Genomic DNA, 17,640 nt, shown 5'->3' with positions numbered 1-17,640 from the left:
AATTTCCTTTAGGATGGACCGGTTGGATCTCCTTACAGTCCAAGGGACTCTCAAGAGTCTTCTCCAACACCACAGGTCAAAAGAATCAATTCTTTGGCGCTCAGCTTTCTTTATGATCCAACTCTCACATCCAAACACATCCATTAGACAGCTAATTGCGAGAAGGGGACGACAGAGGATAAGATGATTGGATGGCATCACCGACTCAAGGGACATGAGTTTGAGTAAGCTGCGGGAGTTGGTGATGGACAGGGAGGCCTGGTGTGCTGCAGTCCATGGGGTCGCAGTAAGTCAGACACGACTGAGCGACTGAGCTGATGCCCTGCAGGGTGGGTCACGTGGTTTTCAGGGCACTAGCCCACCATGGCCACCTTTGCCCGTCAAAGCACTTAAAGCTACTCTCCTCCACCTCACCCCAGACTCTGTGCCCACGTTTCTGTTTGGCACCAGTGAAGAGAGGCTGAGTTTCAGCAATAACATGCCAAGAGGGATAAAGACTACACAATTGCACAAGAGCAGCATCTGGCCGCGTGTTGATAAAGACAAAAAGTGTGTGCAGGACAAGGGGGCGCTGAAGCCACAGGGCAGTGAGCTTACAGGGGCCGGAGGACCCTCCTGGTCAGCGGGAGAGGGCAGGGGTGCTTACAGGGGCCGGAGGACCCTCCTGGTCAGCGGGAGAAGGCAGGGGTGCTTACAGGGGCCGGAGGACCCTCCTGGTCAGCGGGAGAGGGCAGGGGTGCTTACAGGGGCCGGAGGACCCTCCTGGTCAGTGGTAGAGGTCAGTGAGCTTACAGGGGCTGGAGGACCCTCCTGGTCAGCGGGAGAGGGCAGGGATGGAGGGGGGTCCTCAGACACGAACACCCCAGGAGTAGGGAAAGTGTCCCCAGCACAAGCTGGAAGAGGGAAAATCGGGCAATAAAAATATTCACTAATAAGAGAGAGGTGGTGAGAACAAGCCTGGGAGAGCGACCCGCCCGTGGAAACCTTGCGGTGGGGCCTTGCTCCCTCTCCTGCTCAGGAGCAGATGCTGAGAACAGACCTGGGGGGTTGCTTAAATACAACCCCTCGGCCGCCCCCGCCAGGTGCCAGGGCAGCTGTTCTAACCATCACTGAGTTTCGAGGATTTGAGTCTGATAGGCACTTGTGTTTAGGAAAGACTCTGCTTTTCTAAAATACATTTGATATCTGAAAGCTACATATTCAAAAACTTTGCCTAATCTTTCACATTCGACATACGCATCTCATTTTTTAAGACTTGCAAATCTTAATAGTCACTTTTAAGGGTCTTTGAATACTACAAATCTAGTTCATTAAGCCTTCAAAACTTTGAATTGTGATAATAAGGGTAATGTATTCAATTTCTTCTTAGGCATCTCAATTGCCTAGCAGACAAAACCTTCTTAGTACTAATTAATTTTTAGAAATCTAATGATTTCACTTACAAATGCTATGAACCCAGAGTTTCTTACATAGTCCAGTACTGTGAATAAACGTCCTAAGATTTCTAGATAGCATTACAAGGCTAAGTCAACTGGATAATTACATATTTAACTCTGGATTTATGAGGCTTTCTTTACAATAGACCAGGTTCTTTAAACCTTAAGGGACCGTGAGATTCCAAAGCTATCCAGATTTCTTAATATGAAAGTGAGAATTTTAAGGCTTTTGGTATATTAATCACTTCTAGACTTCCAAGTCTTCCTGGGTTTATAAGATGTTTACCTATTAAGAAAGAAAAGTGCAGTTTTAATTAGCGGGCTTTACTTCTGATGAGAGGTGGCGGTCAGCACCTCATGGGGTCTGGTCAGCCCTCGGTGGGCTGCAGGGACACCTCCTCAGTTACTGAGTCAGTGGCCGTGGACGTCAGGAAAAGACGCGTGGGTTGCCAGCCTTCCTAGATCTAAGGCGTGCACTTTCTTTACAAATAGTTATAAAAGTGTGAAGTAAGTGTGTACACGAAAGTCCCTAAGAGGAAAAGTGAGGTCTGGCTGCTTTTGTTACTGTGCGGCCCACGGGCTTGTCATCACCGCTCAGAATCCCAAAGGCCCGCGGGGTCCCTGTCGCTGCCCCCTCCCACCCAAGTACACACAGCCTCTTGTCTTCCCGGTTTACATTTACCACCCAAGCTGTTGCTGTCGTTCAGTCGCTCAGTCGTGTCTGACTCTTTGCGACCCCACAGACTGCAGCACGCCAGGCCTCCCTGTCCATCACCAACTCCCAGAGTTTTCTCAAACCCATGTCCATTGAGTCAGTGATGCCATCCAACCACCTCATCCTCTGTCGCCCCCTTCTCCTCCCGCCTGCAATCTTTCCCATATCAGGGTCTTTTCAGATGAGGCAGTTCTTCACATCAGGTGGCCAAAGTATTGGAGTTTCAGCTTCAGCATCAGTCCTTTCAATGAATCTTTAGGACTGATTTCCTTTAGGATGGACTGGTTGGCTCTCCTTACAGTCCAATGGACTCTCAAGAGTCTTCTCCAGCACCACAGATCAAAAGCATCAATTCTTCGGCGCTCAGCCCTTTATGGTCCAGCCCTCACGTTGGGGCAGGTGGTCGTCCCAAAGACTGCAGGTCTCTTTAACTTGGAAACCAGCCTCGTGTGAGCCAGCAGCATGCCCGCCCCTCAGCCCGGCATCCCCCCAGCCGCCGTCCTGCGTCTCCATCCTGGGTGAGGTCACAGCTGTCCAGCCCCACCGCTGTGCGGCACCACACACAGCTGTCTTTTCGTCACTATCTGCCCTCTTCCGGGGGCCTCGGGTGGTTGCCAGCCTGGGGCTGTTGTGAAGAGTTTGGCCATAGGTTCTCCTGGCCGTGGTCCCTGAGGCACACGACGGTCATTTCCACGTCAGGCAGTGGAATTGCCAGGTATGGGCCTGTGTGTCTTCCGCTCTAATAATTAACACCAAACTCGTTCCCAAGTTGGTGGCGTCAGCTCACACTGCTACCCACAATATACGTAATCCCCCCAACCCTGCCCCATCACTGACACTTGCTGTGGTCAGGTTTCCAAATTTTATCTGTCCTGATGAGTATGGAATAGCGTCTCATTTTGGTTATAATTTGCAACAAAATAGAGAAGCTTTTTATAAGTGTATTGGTCCTGTGGGTATCATTTTTATGAAGTGTCTGTTCAAATCTCTTAACCCTTCTTATTAAGCGATTAAAATTCTGTTGATTGGTAGAAGTTCTTTGGGCTTCGCTGGTGACTCAGCAGTAAAGAATCTGCCTGCAATGCAGGAGGCGTGGGTTCATCACCGCTCATCACCTGGATGGAGAAGATCCCCTGGAGAAGAGAATGGTTACCCACTCTGGTATTCTTGCCTGGAGAATTCCATGGATAGAGGAGTCTGGCGGGCTGCAGTCCATGGGGTCCCAAAGAATCGGACATGACTTAGCGACTAAGCAACAAGAAGAGTTCTTTAAATACTCTGGGTGTGAGATCATCCTGGTTTTTTTTAATGAGTCATGGTAGACAGAATATGCTCCCCCTGCTAAAGAGCTCCTGCCTGATCCCCAGGGCTGGAAGTGCGTCGCCTTACACGGCGACAGTGGCTTGGCAGAGGTGCTTAAACGAAGGATCTGGAGGCGGAGAGAGGGCCTGTGACGCCCGGGTGGGCCCAGCCAGATGCCAGAGTCCTTCAGAGCCGAGGGGCCCTCCAGAGGGCTGCACTCCTGCTGCCCTGAAGATGGGGAGGGCCCTGAGCCAAGCAGGGCCAGGAGCTCCGGAAGCTGGAACCGCGAGAGAGCACGCTCCCTGGAGCCTAGAGAAGGAACCAGCGCTCGAGCCAACTTGCTTCTAGTCCCGTCACGCCCACGCCAGACTTCTAGCCCACAGCCCTGTGATAACACATTTTCCTCGTGCGTTGGTAATGAGTTGAGGCAGCAGTAGAAAGCTAGCAACGTATGTGTGACAAAGGGCGTCCCTGGGAGCCCAGCGGTAAAGGGCCTGCCTGCCAATGCCGGAGCTGCAGGAGGCCCGGGTTCAGTCCCTGGGTCGGGAAGATCCCGGGAGGAGAGCACGGCAACCCACTCCATTACCCTTGCCTGGGATATCCCTTGTCCATGGGAATCCCATGGACAGAGGAGCCTGGCGGGCTACAGTCCATGGGGTCGCAAAGAGCTGGACGCAGCAGCACACGCACACACGTGTCACAAGGGATTTCTGTCCCTGGGTGAGTTTCCTTCCGTTTCCTACTCAGTCCTTTGAGAAACAGAGGCTCTTGAGTGAATGCGGCTGAACCCATCAACCTTTCCCTTTCCACCCGGCTCCTCTGCAGTCTCAGTTAAGAGGCGTCTCCCTGGCCTGAGAGACAGACAACTGTCCTCCGTCTCCCATCAGGCTGTTGAGCTTCGTACCCTGAGGTCTGCGATGGTCCAGGGACCAAGGCTTGTGCGGAGGGAGGCTTCTGCCCCTGGGGTTTAGCACGTGGCTGCCCAGCTGCCCTCGCTCTGCTGGGCAGATGCAGCCCCTGTCCTGTGCGGACCTGTGTTTGGCGTTTCAGCGGCTCTCGGGAAGGCTGGCCCAGAGCACGCACTGCACCGTGGAAGCAGAAAGCCCCTATTTATAGCAAATGCCCCTCCTTTTAATGAGAGTCTTCTAGTCCCACAGTGACCTGTTTAAAAGCGTGTGATGTTGGGAGTGAGGTGGGAGGAGGCAGGAGCCTTTAGGGGACGGAGGGGACTGCCCCGTCTATTAACGGCGGGAGCTTAAGGCTGCGGCTGATGCTTGGGGGACACTGGGGACTGCATGTGCTACAGGGGGGCCTGAACTGCCCCTGGCTCGGCCAGGTCAGAAGCCCCTGCAGCAGATCGGCCGTGGGGGAAATGCTCAGAAAAGCTCAAGTTCAAGGACGCAAATGAAAACCGCCAGGAAAAAGTATGTCAGAAAGCAAACTCTTTAAAACCGTGGTTCTTCTGGTGAGGCTGCGGGGCTCAGAATTCAGACGCCGACAGGAGGGACTAGACCCTGTGGGTCTTTACAAGCGGAGGCAGAGGGGCGGCGGGGCCACGTGGGGGCCTGGCCCTCGCCGGGGATGGAGCGAAGCCCGTGGAGGCTGCGGGCGCCTAGGTGAGCCGCAGCTTCATCTCCGACACCTTGTAGCTGTAGTTGTACCGGCCCCACGACTTCCAGTTGATGCCGTTGGCGTAGCTCGTGTGCGGCCCCCTGAGGTAGCGGCCGTTCAGGTTGGACGAGTGGCAGCTGTGATACCACCAGGCCCCCTGGAACTGCGCGGCACAGTTAGAGGGGCTCTCGTCATTGTCACGGTCTTTGGTGGAGAAGAAGTGATTTCCGTGGTCCGTCAGGGAGTCACCTGCTCGGGGAGGGGAGCGGGCGGAGTGGGGTGTCGCTGGTCCTAGAGGGAGCCGCCGTCGGGGCCCTGCCGCCCACCCAGCGCACCTCCCTCTGGAGACCCCCATGGGGCAGAGGGCGCCTCCTGGTCCCGGAACTCTGCACCAGGGCGCGAGCCTCCCTCCAGCCTCACCTGTTTCCTCCTGGCTCCCCGGAGACCTCCAGGACCTTGGGGCCCCTCTCTTCCCCAAGCCTGCGCCTCTCTCCTGGGCCCTGCCCCCTCCCACTGGCTTGCCCTGGTCATCCCAGGGGCCCAGCACCGCCTCACCGGGGGCCCTGGCTGCAGCTTCAGTCCCGGGCGTGCAGCTCCCCTCTGGCCCCTGCAGTATCCACGCCCCCCACGCCTGCCTGGGCCTCACCTACACCATGGTCAAGGGTCCCTGCCCTACTCCTTCCTTGGCGGCTCAGAGGAGACCATGTGTGTCAAACAGGCACCTGAAGGCTCCCGTTTGCCATCCCCTCCAGCATCCCGGAGGGCCTTGCTCTCCGGAGCTCTGCTTCAACACAGTCCAGCAGGCACCTGGCCCCATTTCTGAACACAAGTGTACCCTGGAAGCTCCAGGATGAGCCACAAGGATTGCCTTCCCACAGTCTGTGACCAGGGGGTCTTTCTGGCAAAGAACATCCCACAGGGTTGGTGTTCTGTGGAGCCACTTGGGAATGGGGCTCTAAGGCCTCCTGTGAGATGACCGTTCTCTCCCAGGTGTTAGCAGGACGGGGTCAGTGACCTCAGAGCATCACGGGCCCCCACGTTACATAGAAACGCAGGCACCTTCTTATCTGCAATCACACATGGGGAAGCCGGGCCCCGAGAGGGGAGCCCCCAGTCCAGGGTCTCTCGGGGAGGCAGAGCCAGGACGCCCAGCAGCTTCTCTGCTTCCCCAACCCCGAGCTGAAGCCCTGGCCACTGCAGTGAGCCGTGCAGACTCTGACCTGCATTGCCCTCCACAAAGGCTCCCAGGACCAGCTTGTACTTCTCAGCTTCATCTGCCATCCTGAATGACTGGTACTTGGCAAATCGGTGGTTGCCCTCAAAGTCCATGAGGTCTACCCGGAGCTCACTGGTTCCTGTCGAAGGAAGGTGTTCAGGTCTAAGCAGAAGGGACCCTCCACCTCCAGGCAAAGGAGGTGAGAATTTGGGTAAGTTCTAGAGGCGTGTCTGAACTTGGCATTCGGGGATAATTCAGCGGGGAAGGTGTGAGAGGCTTGTGGATGTGAGGCTCCAGGGAGGGCTCCCTGACTTCCGATGGCTCCCCTTCTGTTCCACCAGCCTCGCCCCAAATCCCACAGTCGGTATTCCTTGAATGGAATGAAGCCTCACTCTACTGGAAACCCTAAATTCTCCTGCAAACCGCTGTGAATGCCAGGGCAGGAAAGTGTATCTGTATTTGTTTCTTTTGCAAGAATTTCAGGCACATGAGTGGACACCTTCACGGCTGCCCTGAGGTAGTGGAAGAATTTAAAATAGGATTCACAGGTTTACAGCTGAACTCAGGACCACCCGTGAGGCTGATTCTGTGAAACAGGGCAGCGGGCTGAGGGGGCCCGTGTCGGGACCCCCACATGCAGTGACCGGGAGAAGAAGGGAAGGGGTTCTGCGGGCCTCAGAGCCCAGTTTCAAGGCAGGACTGACGACTGCAAGAGAGAGGAGGGCCACCCCAGTCCAGATGGCCTCCTGCCCACTTCCTCGTCTCCGGTTCTAAGGTCTGATTGGTCCTGAGACCAGAAGACATCTTCCCTCCAATAACCCCCCTTCTCCCAATTTTGACCCTCAGAGAGTCTGAGAAGCGTGCCTCCCTGCTGGCAAAGGCATAGCCTTCCTGCTGTCAGAGGGGAGCACGTGAGGGGCAAGGCCTTCTGCTCCACACAGCCCAGGACTAGGGTCAGGAGCTGTGGGCTGCAGGCCCCCCAACCACAGAGCCCCCGCCGTGGCCCTACCCTGGGCGGTCAGGGCATGGATGTTGTCATTCCCCAGCCAGAACTCGCCCAGCTGACTGCCGAAGCCCTGCTTGTACGCGGTCCAGGTCCGGAAGAAGTCCACAGAGCCGTCCTTCCTTCGCTGGAAAACCTGTGCGTGGAGGGGGGCGCTGGGAGACAGGCCCCTGCTGCCGTCCCCTGTGGGGCGCCCCGCCACCCGTGAGCACAGCACCAGTAGCTCACAGCGCTCCACAGGCTGGGGCCCCGGATGTGGGTCTCATTAGAGACCCCGGGGACCGTCAGGGGAGTACCTACATGTGGCCAGGGAGATCATGGAGACTCAGAGAGTGCAGGCGATAAGCCCAAAGCCACATGTCTGGAGAGGAGTGGGCACTTCTGGGCCTCAGCCCATGGCCTGGGGTTACAGGCCTCCTTGCCCCTGCCCCAGACATTTCTGCTTCTCCCGACCTCAGTGACAGGACGGGGTCAGCTGAGCCTGGGGTTAGACAGTCTCACAGAGGCCTCTAAAGACTGGTCTCCCACCAAAGGAGCCTCCTGGACACGCCCACCACTGCCCACGGGCCGCGCGGCCGTCTCTGGGACCCCAGCAGCTCACGGTCCACCCCCCGCCGTCGGTGTCCATGTCACACAGCACAGTCAGGGGCCGGCAGTCGGGCAGGTAGATGGTGTGCCAGCCGCTCAGAAAGTGTCCCCTGGTGAGCAGCTCCGTGCAGGTCCGAGGTCCTGGGAGGGGAAATGGGGGGATGGATGCCAGGTCAGGAGCCTGGGCAGGGCAGGGGCAGGGGAGGGGGCAGAGGAGGGGACACCTGCCTGGGGGACGGTGGCACCGAGGCCTGGGACAGACAGAGACCACCCCCACCTCCCAGAGCTGTCCCCACCGTGGTCTGGGCACCCCACCTTCCAGGGAAAGTTATAAGCTCCCCAGGAAGACCGCTGTGGAAGACACACGTCATTCAGGCAATAGCTGCCTGTAACTGGGGAGTGAGATGTGCAGAGAATGTTTCATCTCTGGATGCTAGAACCAGAGTCTGTGCAGCTGGCCTTCTGGTCAACCGCCCCCATGGGAGCAGGTCCTAGCTGAGGTCCGGGGTTGGGGTCGGCGTGTGTGCAGTCACCTGTGGCACATGAATGAAGCTGCCCCGACTCTCCTGTTGTGGGAGAGAGGACACGCATGTCACACGTCTGGAAACAGCCCTGGGCCCATCAGCCCCTCTGCTCCATGAACACGGCACTGACAGTGGAAACCGTAGCCCAGCTCTTCAGGACGGACAGCCCCCAGCCCTGGGCAGCAGTTCCGAGACTCAGCCGCGGGGCTCGCTGGGGCAACTGGCTGGACCACCGTACCGGCCGCCTCTCCTGGGCTTTGAGGCTCCCGGCACTGAGGGTCAGCTCCTCCGGGCCCGTCACTTTCCACCATCAGAGCCTCTGGTCGTGGAAAGTCCTGGGGGCGTTTGGGGTATACTTGGCCCCAACCAGCGCACTTTGTACTTGTCGTCAAAGCATGTGACGGTGTCTTGTGAGTGCTCACTCGTGTCCAACTCTTTGTGACCCCGCGGACTGTAGCCCGCCAGGGTCCTCTGTCCACGGGGATTCTCCAGGCAAGAATACCAGAGGGGGTTGCCATGCCCTCCTCTGGGGGAATCTTCCCAGCCCCGGGATGGAACCCATGTCTCTTGCATCCCCTGCACTGGCAGGCGGGCTCTTTGCCGCCAGTGCCGCCTGGAAGCCTGACTGTGTCTTGGTATTTTACCTTTTCTTACTTTAAGAAATGTTTAAATAAATGGGCATAAATCAGAAAAAAGAAAAGGCGAAACGTCCACAGTCATGCACTGAATCAGTGTTGCCAGTCTCCCCGGGGCAAAACTGGCAGCTGCGGGCTCCTCCAGCCTCCAACCACGAGGACCGCCCTTCTGCCCCAATCATGGGCTGGACAGGCGGGGCCAGGGCATGGTCTGAGCTCCTCACCCAGACGTTCTCCTGGGCCCCGGGGCACTTCATGTGACCCAGGCCTCGTGGACCATCCCCTCAGCCCCCTGCAAAGCCTGCCGGGTGCCCCCGGGGAGGGGAAGGGCTCACCTTTCTCTCCACGTGCACCCTTCTCCCCTTGGGCTCCTGGGGAGAGACAGGGGACACAGAGGACGCCTGTCGGTGGACAGCGACCCTCCGCTCTGGAAGCCACCCCAGGCTCAGTTCTTCGGGGGGTGGCTCAGCCTCACGCATGCTCCACGCTCACACGGCTTTCAGATGCCTGGGTCTTGGTGGAGCGGGTGGGCGGCTGGGGACGTGAGGCCTGGGATCCTTCCCTGGGTCACAGCAGGCTGCTGGAGACCCAGGACCCTGGGCCTGTTCATGCGCCGCCTCGAGGCTCTCAGGACGCGGGCGGTAAGACAGGCCGTGTCTCTCGCGCCGCCCTCCCGCTCTGTCTCTCCCCCCTCTCTCCGCCTCCCCGCCCCTCTCGGTCTGACTCTCCGGCTCTGTAGACAGGCCCCAGGGTCCTGCTAGGGGGTTGCAGCTCTTCATCACCTGTGCTTCCTTTGGGTCCAGCCGGCCCTGCCTTCCCAGGGACTCCGGGCAAACCTCGTTCTCCTGTAAATCCCAAAGACACACCATTGGGAAAGGCCATCTGAGGCACCTTACTTGAGCTCTGTCTGCCCTGAGAAATAAAGTCCTGACCCTCCCATCCCAGCTCCAGTATCCTCAGGGTTGCTGCCACCGGGCCCCAGCCCGAGGGTGATACCAGAGACAGTGGGGACCAAGTGCCCGTGGCCCCGCTGCAGACAGCCGGCACCCCAGGGTGCCACCGGCGTCCAGCTCCTGCAGACCTCTGTGGAGCAGGCCCAGGTCCACGCCACCGCACAGAGCTCTGCCGTCCAGTCGGGGGCTGGGGCCAGGAACACGTCCTCACAGACCCTATCACACGGAGGCACCTGGAGTCGCGAGCCTCGGGCCCAGCTCACTGTGCTCCACCCTGGATGCAGGGGACAGCGTTAGCTGCTCAGTCATGTCCAACTCTTTGGAACCCCACGGACTGTAGCCCACCAGGCTCCTTGTCCATGGAATTCTCCAAGCAAGAATACTGGAGTGGGTTGTCATTCCAGGAGTCAGACCCAGGGATCTCATGGATAGCAGGCAGATTCTTTACTGTCTGAATCACCAGCTGAACTCAGATGCAGGGAGGTCAGACACAATTACGTATCCCACTGGGAAGGTTCCAACTCCACCTCCAGAGGGGAAGGGTCAGCAGCCTGAAGCCCCAGTTCAGTTCAGTTCAGTTGCTCGGTCGTGTCCGACTCTTTGTGACCCCATGGACTGCAGCACACCAGGCCTCCCTGTCCAATACCAACTCCCGGAGACTGCTCAAACCCATGTCCATTGAGTAGGTGATACCATCCAACCATCTCATCCTCTGTTGTCCCCTTCTCCTCCTGCCCCCAATCTTTCCCAGCATCAGGGTCTTTTCCAATGAGTCAGCTCTTCGCATCAGGTGGCCAAAGTATTGGAGCTTCAGCTTCAGCATCAGTCCTTCCAATGAACATTCAGGACTGATTTCCTTTAGGATGGACTGGTTGGACTCCTTGCAGTCCGAGGGGCTCTCAAGAGTCTTCTCCAACACCACAGTTCAAAAGCATCAGTTCTTCAGGGCTCAGCTTTCCTTATGGTCCAACTCTTACATTTGTACATGACCACTGGAAAAACCACAGCTTTGACTAGACAGGTCTTTGTCGGCAAAGTGATGTCTCTGCTTTTTAATATGCTGTCTAGGTTGGTCATAGTTTTTCTTCCAAGGAGCAAGTGTCTTTTAGTTTCATGGCCACAGTCACCATCTGCAGTGATTTTGGAGCCCAAGAAATAATGAGGCCCAGGTCTGCATTATTAACCTTGGCAGGAGGCTAGGACCACCCAGGGCCCCTTCCCCTCCTCCCAGGCACTGATGGGAGGTCGGGAGAGGCTGCCCCAGGCTCAGCAAACGGAAGGGCAGGGGTCTACTCACAGGCTCACCGCCCTGGGGAGTGGGGTGTGGGGGTGGGACAGAGGGGCAGGGCCGCTTCCCCTTGTGGCCAAGTAAACACAGCCCCTGGCAGGCTGCGGACCAGAAGTGCCCTCCTCCCGGGGTCCCCCAGCAGAACCCCGTCTCAGAGCCCGTTTCAGGGCCGCAAACCTTGTAAGGAGGGGGGTTGCCACGTGGGCAGATGTGTGGAGTGCTGGGGGCCCTCACACTGGGTGGAGACCCAGCTCCTCCCTCCCTGGCCGTGCATGGCTGCTCGGAGCCCCAGGTTTCTCCTCTGAGGCGCAGGGAGGAAAACCTGGGGCCCCGGTTTCCGGGTGAGTTCACCGGGTGCTTGAGGTGCAGAGCTCCTGCCAACGGTCACGGAAAAGCCAGTCCTGATCAAGGACCTGGAAGCGTATGCTCCATGAGAAGACACCCAGACGTGAGCTGAGAAGAGCTGAGACCAGCACCCTGCTCCGGGGACGGCAGTGCCGGGGGGGTGCCGGGGTCACCTCTGGGCAGAACCCGTGACCCAAACTTCCCAACTGAGGTGCCTCAGCGGGCACAGCCCTGCTCGGGCTCTGGTCTGAGAAGAGCCGGAGCTCTGTGGCCCCATCCCCACCCAGGGCACGCACCCTTCAGTCCACCAGCCCCGTCCCCACCCGGGGCACGCACCCTTCAGTCCACCAGCCCCGTCCCCACCCGGGGCACGCACCCTTCAGTCCACCAGCCCCGTCCCCACCCGGGGCACGCGCCCTTCAGTCCACCAGCCCCGTCCCCACCCGGGCCCCCTTCAGTCCACCAGCCCGTCCCCCCGGGGCACGCGCCCTTCAGTCCACCAGCCCCGTCCCCACCCGGGGCACGCGCTCTTCAGTCCACCAGCCCCGTCCCACCGGGGCCAGCCCCGTCCCCACCCGGGGCACGCGCCCTTCAGTCCACCAGCCCCGTCCCCACCCGGGGCACGCACCCTTCAGTCCACCAGCCCCGTCCCCACCCGGGGCACGCACCCTTCAGTCCAGCGGCACCTGTCTCTCCCTTGAGCCCTGGGGCTCCAGGCAGCCCTGGGCAGCCTCGGAGGATGGACAGCTTGTCGGAGCCCTCCAGACCCACCAGCTTCACCTCTGCAGAGAAACGCGGAGTTAGGGTCAGGGCGCTCATCACAGGGCCAGCGACATGCCGCCCAAGCCAAGACTGTCTGCCACAAGGTGACCTGGTCCCTCGGCTCCGGCTGGTGTCACTGGTCTCAGATGAAGGGTCAGCCTGGCAGTGAGCTTCCTGCCTCTGGTGGGCACTGGTCAAGTGGGGAGGCCACGCCTGGGCATGGAATCCACCCTGCCTGATTCCCAGCCCCCCACCTCCATGCTGTGTGTCTTTGGGCAAGTCACTCAACCCCTCTGAGTTCTGGGAATCCAAATGGGGACAAAAATAAGGCTGTGGGGAGAATTAGATCAGATAATGCAGATTTTTAGATTCTTATACTTCACGGCATGTACTTCCACTACATGACAACAATAAATATTTATAAGACTTGGGGTTGGGAGAGCATAACATTTTCAACCCCAGGCCTCGGACTTGTGACCATAGAGCTCCTGAATTGGAAGGGGTCCCTGTAGGTCCCCCCGGAGAGAAGATGCATTTGATCTAAGAACACAGAGCAAATTCCAGTAGAACAGGAACCAGGGGGTCATTTCCTTCTCGGGAAAAAAAGAAAAATTAGTTTTGTTGATTTCAAAACTAAAACATCCTCACGAGAGACAACTTAGAGTGTGTGGGAGTCAGCCAGGCACAGAGACTCTGCAGACACGGGAGCTGCTGCTGTGGAATCTGTCTCCACCAGAGATGCTCTCAGGGGAACAAGTTTATGCTTCCCCCACAAATACATCCTCAACTCACGGTGAGACTGGTCTGTCCTCGGGGAAATCTCTTTCCAGGCATGGGCGCAGCCCCCTGCACAGATCGGAAGGGAGGCCACCCACCCTTATACCTCAAACCTGCCAATTCACACTCTGGCATGAAAGCCAAAAATCTGCAGTAACAAACCCCAAGGGAGCGTGGGAGCCCTGGGATTAGAGAACCTTTCTAAAAAGTCCAGGCGAAGACAGGAAGCAGGGGGCATTGTCCTTCTTGGCTGCAGAGCCGAGACCTGACTGGATGCTCCGTGGAGCAAATCCGAGGCTTGAGAGGGAGACAGACACGGATTAAATTCCCGCTCCTCCCGCATGGCCTTGGGCCGTTCGTTGTCTCCTAGTCTGAGGATGAAGCTGAGCTGCAGCTGAGCTGCTGAGTCTTCACAAGGTGCGGATAGAGGGTTTCACCCTGGATGCTACCTATGGTCAGTGAGTGGGGAGCTCCAGCATTCAGGGGCCGGAAACAGGTCCATCTCACCTGGACATGTGTCTGCAGCCTGGGCAGCGAGGGTCCCGAAGCACAGGCACACGAGGAGCAGGCCACCGGGCCCCAGGGCCCCGGCCGCGCCTCCCAGCTCCATGTCCTGCGGTCTGTGCCCGAGCTCTTGCGGGCAGTGGAAGCCAGCCCCTGCCTGGGCCTGCGGTTTCTCCACTCCAGGGGGACGCCCACTTCCTCCTGCCTCTTTGCTTACACCCACAGGAGGTGCCAGAGGATGGCAAAGGGCATTTCCTTCCCTCTGGGCCCCACCATGCTGCCCACTGAATTGGGCTCAGTTCTGCTGGCAGGATACCCTGTTGCCGGTTGAGAGAGCTCCCAGGACCCCTGCGTTGGAAGGGGTCTGCCTTCTTTGTGGCTTAAGGAAAGTTCCATCCCCAGACCCCCTCCTTATCACCCAGCTCTGCCCAGGCAACACGCCGAGGCTTTGACTGGGGTATGAGGAGCAGCAAGACCCCTCCCTCCCTCACCTGATTTCCAGAATGTTCTAATGACTGAGCACCTAACACAGGGGAAGAGAAAAAAAAAATCCTGAGTGCTTCTTAGGTGCCAAATGCTACTCACAGCAGCCCCATCAGGAAGACACTATGATCTGAATTTCACAGTGGGGGAACTGAAGCCACTCTGCTGGTGGGAGCCAGACATCTCCTCGAGTCTGTCCGAGGCTCCGAGGACCACTGGGTCTGGTCTTGACACCTGAAGGTGAGGCTGTGCCTTGCCCCCCCAGATCCCAGAGGCTGTCCTCCACACCTGTACTATGATCACCCTGAACCAGGACAGGCGGTGGCGCTCCGGGAAGGGCTCCTGCAGACGTGTAGAGGGTCACTAAGGAGAGCAGGGTGGTGCCGGAGGGGAGGAGCTGGGGGCGAAACTCCTTCATGGACTCACATTTCTCTAGGCAGCGTGCGTGAGCTGGCATCCTAACCGCACTTACTGTCTAACTAGGAAAGCAGCACGGATGGCCAAACCTGAGGTTTTGAAAAGGCGCACAGGGCCCAGCGTCCATCTCCGTGGGCTCTGGGATGACACCGACTCGGCACAGTGCTGTGCGGCGGCTCCAGCCCCCTGAGACAGAGGAGGAAAGAGGTCGCCTTGCCTCAGTCATCACTCAGCCCCCAGCCAGCTACGGATCTGAGCTTTGTCTGCTGGAGAGGAGCTCGTGCAGGGTCGTTCACCTGGTCTTGGACAGGGAGAGAGGTGGCCGGTGTTAGCCCCGCTACCCCATCTGCGCAAGCCCCTCCCTGTACCAGGGTGCTTCCTGTTCTTCTCACTGCTGATAGGATGACTGTAGGTGGGACATTGATCGCACAGTCAGGTATCACTTTAATGTCCCTAAAGTATGTGGGCCTGCGAAGATGCCAGAATGCGAGACTCTGTCAAGCTCAGGTGTCCTAAAGTGGGATCAACCAAGGGCATCTGATTTCTGGCAACGGCAGCTGAGGTATTTGGGGCCATCTGTCCTCAGAAGACAAACAGAAGTGAAAGTGTTAGTCCCTCAGTTGTGTCCGATGCTTTCTGAGCCCATGAACTGTAGCCTCCCAGGCTCCTCTGTCCATGGAATTCTCCAGGCAGGAATGGGTAGCCTGGAGTGGAGTGGGTAGCCATTCCCTTCTCCAGGGGATCTTCCCAACCCAAGCATCGAACCCCTGTCTCCTGTGGCTCCTGCGCTGGTGGGCGGATTCTTCACCACTGAGCCACCTGGGCTTTGACACTCTGGTGAGGGCTGCCTATGTCACGGTTGCCTGCTTGCTCCAAGCTGAAACCAACACAGGTCTTCTCAGAAGAATACTACTACCCCAAGACTTAAATGATTTCTGCAAATACACCTATCTTTCAAATTAAATCTTAGAACGCAGGACAAGATAACCAGGCTCATTAGGGCAAAAGACGACACGTACAGGGACAAACAGAGACAGCGGAGCGTGGAGACAGACCTCCAGACGCCACGGCTGCCCAGACGACACCACGGTCAGTGGCGGAAATCGAAAGGCGCCCTCAGAGTGAAAACAAGCCAGGTTGCTCGTACATCACCACTTCTGCTCAGATGCACAGCGTCACTGTCAGAGCAGTAAGGCAGAAAAGAATAAATCGGATGTATACGAGTTGGAAAGGCAAGTACAAGGCTGCTATTACTTTTGTAGAAAATTCAGGGGAATCTAAAATTTTTAGAATGAATGAGCTTCAGTTCAGTTCAGTCTCTCAGTCGTGTCTGACTCTTTGCGACCCCATGAATCTCAGCACGCCAGGCCTCCCTGGCCATCAGCAACCCCTGGAGTTCACTCAAATTCATGTCCATCGAGTCGGTGATGCCATCCAGCCATCTCATCCTCTGTCGTCCCCTTCTCCTCCTGCCCCCAGTCCCTCCCAGCATCAGAGTCTTTTCCAATGAGTCAACTCTTCCCATGAGGTGGCCAAAGGACTGGAGTTTCAGCTTCAGCATCAGTCTTTCCAATGAACACCCAGGACTGATCTCCTTTAGGATGGACTGGTGGGATCTCCTTGCAATCCAAGGGACTCTCAAGAGTCTTCTCCAACACCACAGTTCAAAAGCATCAATTTTTCGGTGCTCAGCTTTCTTCACAGTCCAACTCTCACATCCATACATGACTACTGGAAAAACCATAGCCTTGACTAGATGGAATTTTGTTGGCAAAGTAATATCTCTGCTTTTCAATATGCTATGTAGGTTGGTCATAACTTTCCTTCCAAGGAGTAAGCATCTTTTAATTTCATGGCTGCAGTCACCATCTGCAGTGATTTTGGAGCCCAGAAAAATAAAGTCTGACACTGTTTCCACTGTTTCCCCAACTATTTCCCATGAAGTGATGGGACCGGACGCCATGATCTTCGTTTTCTGAATGTTGAGCTTTAAGCCAACTTTTTCACTCTCCTCTTTCACCTTCATCAAGAGGCTTTTGAGTTCCTCTTCACTTTCTGCCATAAGGGTGGTGTCATCTGCATATCTGAGGTTATTGATATTTCTCCCGGCAATCTTGATTCCAGCTTGTGCTTCTTCCAGCCGAGCGTTTCTCATGATGTACTCTACATATAAGTTAAATAAGCAGGGTGACAATATACAGCCTTGACATACTCCTTTTCCTATTTGGAACCAGTCTGTTGTTCCATGTCCAGTTCTAACTGTTGCTTCCTGACCTGCATACAGGTTTCTCAAGAGGCAGGTCAGGTGGTCTGGTATTCCCATCTCTTTCAGAATTTTCCACAGTTTCTTGTGATCCACACAGTCAAAGGCTTTGGCATAGTCAATAAAGCAGAAACAGATGTTTTTCTGGAACTCTCTTCCTTTCTCCATGATCCAGCAGATGTTGGCAATTTGATCTCTGGTTCCTCTGCCTTTTCTAAAACCAGCTTGAACATCAGGAAGTTCACAGTTCACCTATTGCTGAAGCCTGGCTTGGAGAATTTTGAGCATTACTTTTCCAGCATGTGAGATGAGTGCAATTGTGCGGTAGTTTGAGCATTCTTTGGCATTGCCTTGCTTTGGGATTGGAATGAAAACTGACCTTTTCCAGTTCTGTGGCCACTGCTGAGTTTTCCAAATTTGCTGGCATATTGATTGCAGCACTTTCACAGCATCATCTTTCAGGATTTTAAATCGCTCAACTGGAATTCCACCACCTCCACTAGCTTTGTTCGTAGTGATGCATTTTAAGGCCCACTTGACTTCACATTCCAGGATGTCTGGCTCTAGGTGAGTGAGCACACCATTGTGATTATCTGGGTCGTGAAGATCTTTTTTGTACAGTTCTTCTGTGTATTCTTGCCACCTTTTCTTAATATCTTCTGCTTCTGTTAGGTCCATACCATCTCTGTCCTTTATCAAGCCCATCTTGGCATGAAATGTTCCTTTGGTATCTCTGATTTTCTTGAAGAGGTCTCTAGTCTTTCTCATTCTGTTGTCTTCCTCTATTTCTTTGCTTTGATCACTGAGGAAGGCTTTCT

General features: G+C 56.4%; 1 protein-coding gene across 2 annotated transcripts; it reads right to left on the bottom strand.

The window, feature by feature from the left end:
- Window positions 1-4,882: 4,882 nt before the first annotated feature.
- LOC102265326 (ficolin-2) lies at window positions 4,883-13,818 on the bottom strand. 2 transcript variants are annotated; one of them, XM_005897446.3, is made up of 9 exons: window positions 13,663-13,818; window positions 12,285-12,398; window positions 9,813-9,875; window positions 9,366-9,401; window positions 8,405-8,437; window positions 7,885-8,012; window positions 7,290-7,419; window positions 6,285-6,419; window positions 4,883-5,313 (listed from the first exon to the last, which is right to left on the bottom strand). In XM_005897446.3, exons 1-9 carry the CDS (start codon window positions 13,763-13,765, stop codon window positions 5,066-5,068), a joined length of 990 nt encoding a protein of 329 aa, XP_005897508.2. In that variant the 5' UTR covers window positions 13,766-13,818; the 3' UTR covers window positions 4,883-5,065. The 2 variants fall into 2 exon arrangements, with proteins under 2 accessions (XP_005897508.2, XP_070234776.1); XM_070378675.1 differs by having other exon boundaries at window positions 4,883-5,227.
- Between the last annotated feature and the right edge of the window lie 3,822 nt (window positions 13,819-17,640).

The sequence above is a fragment of the Bos mutus genome, chromosome 11, assembly GCF_027580195.1.
Source record: "Bos mutus isolate GX-2022 chromosome 11, NWIPB_WYAK_1.1, whole genome shotgun sequence".
Classification (NCBI taxonomy): Eukaryota; Metazoa; Chordata; class Mammalia; order Artiodactyla; family Bovidae; genus Bos; species Bos mutus.
This window is presented reverse-complemented; position numbering and strand designations above follow the sequence as displayed.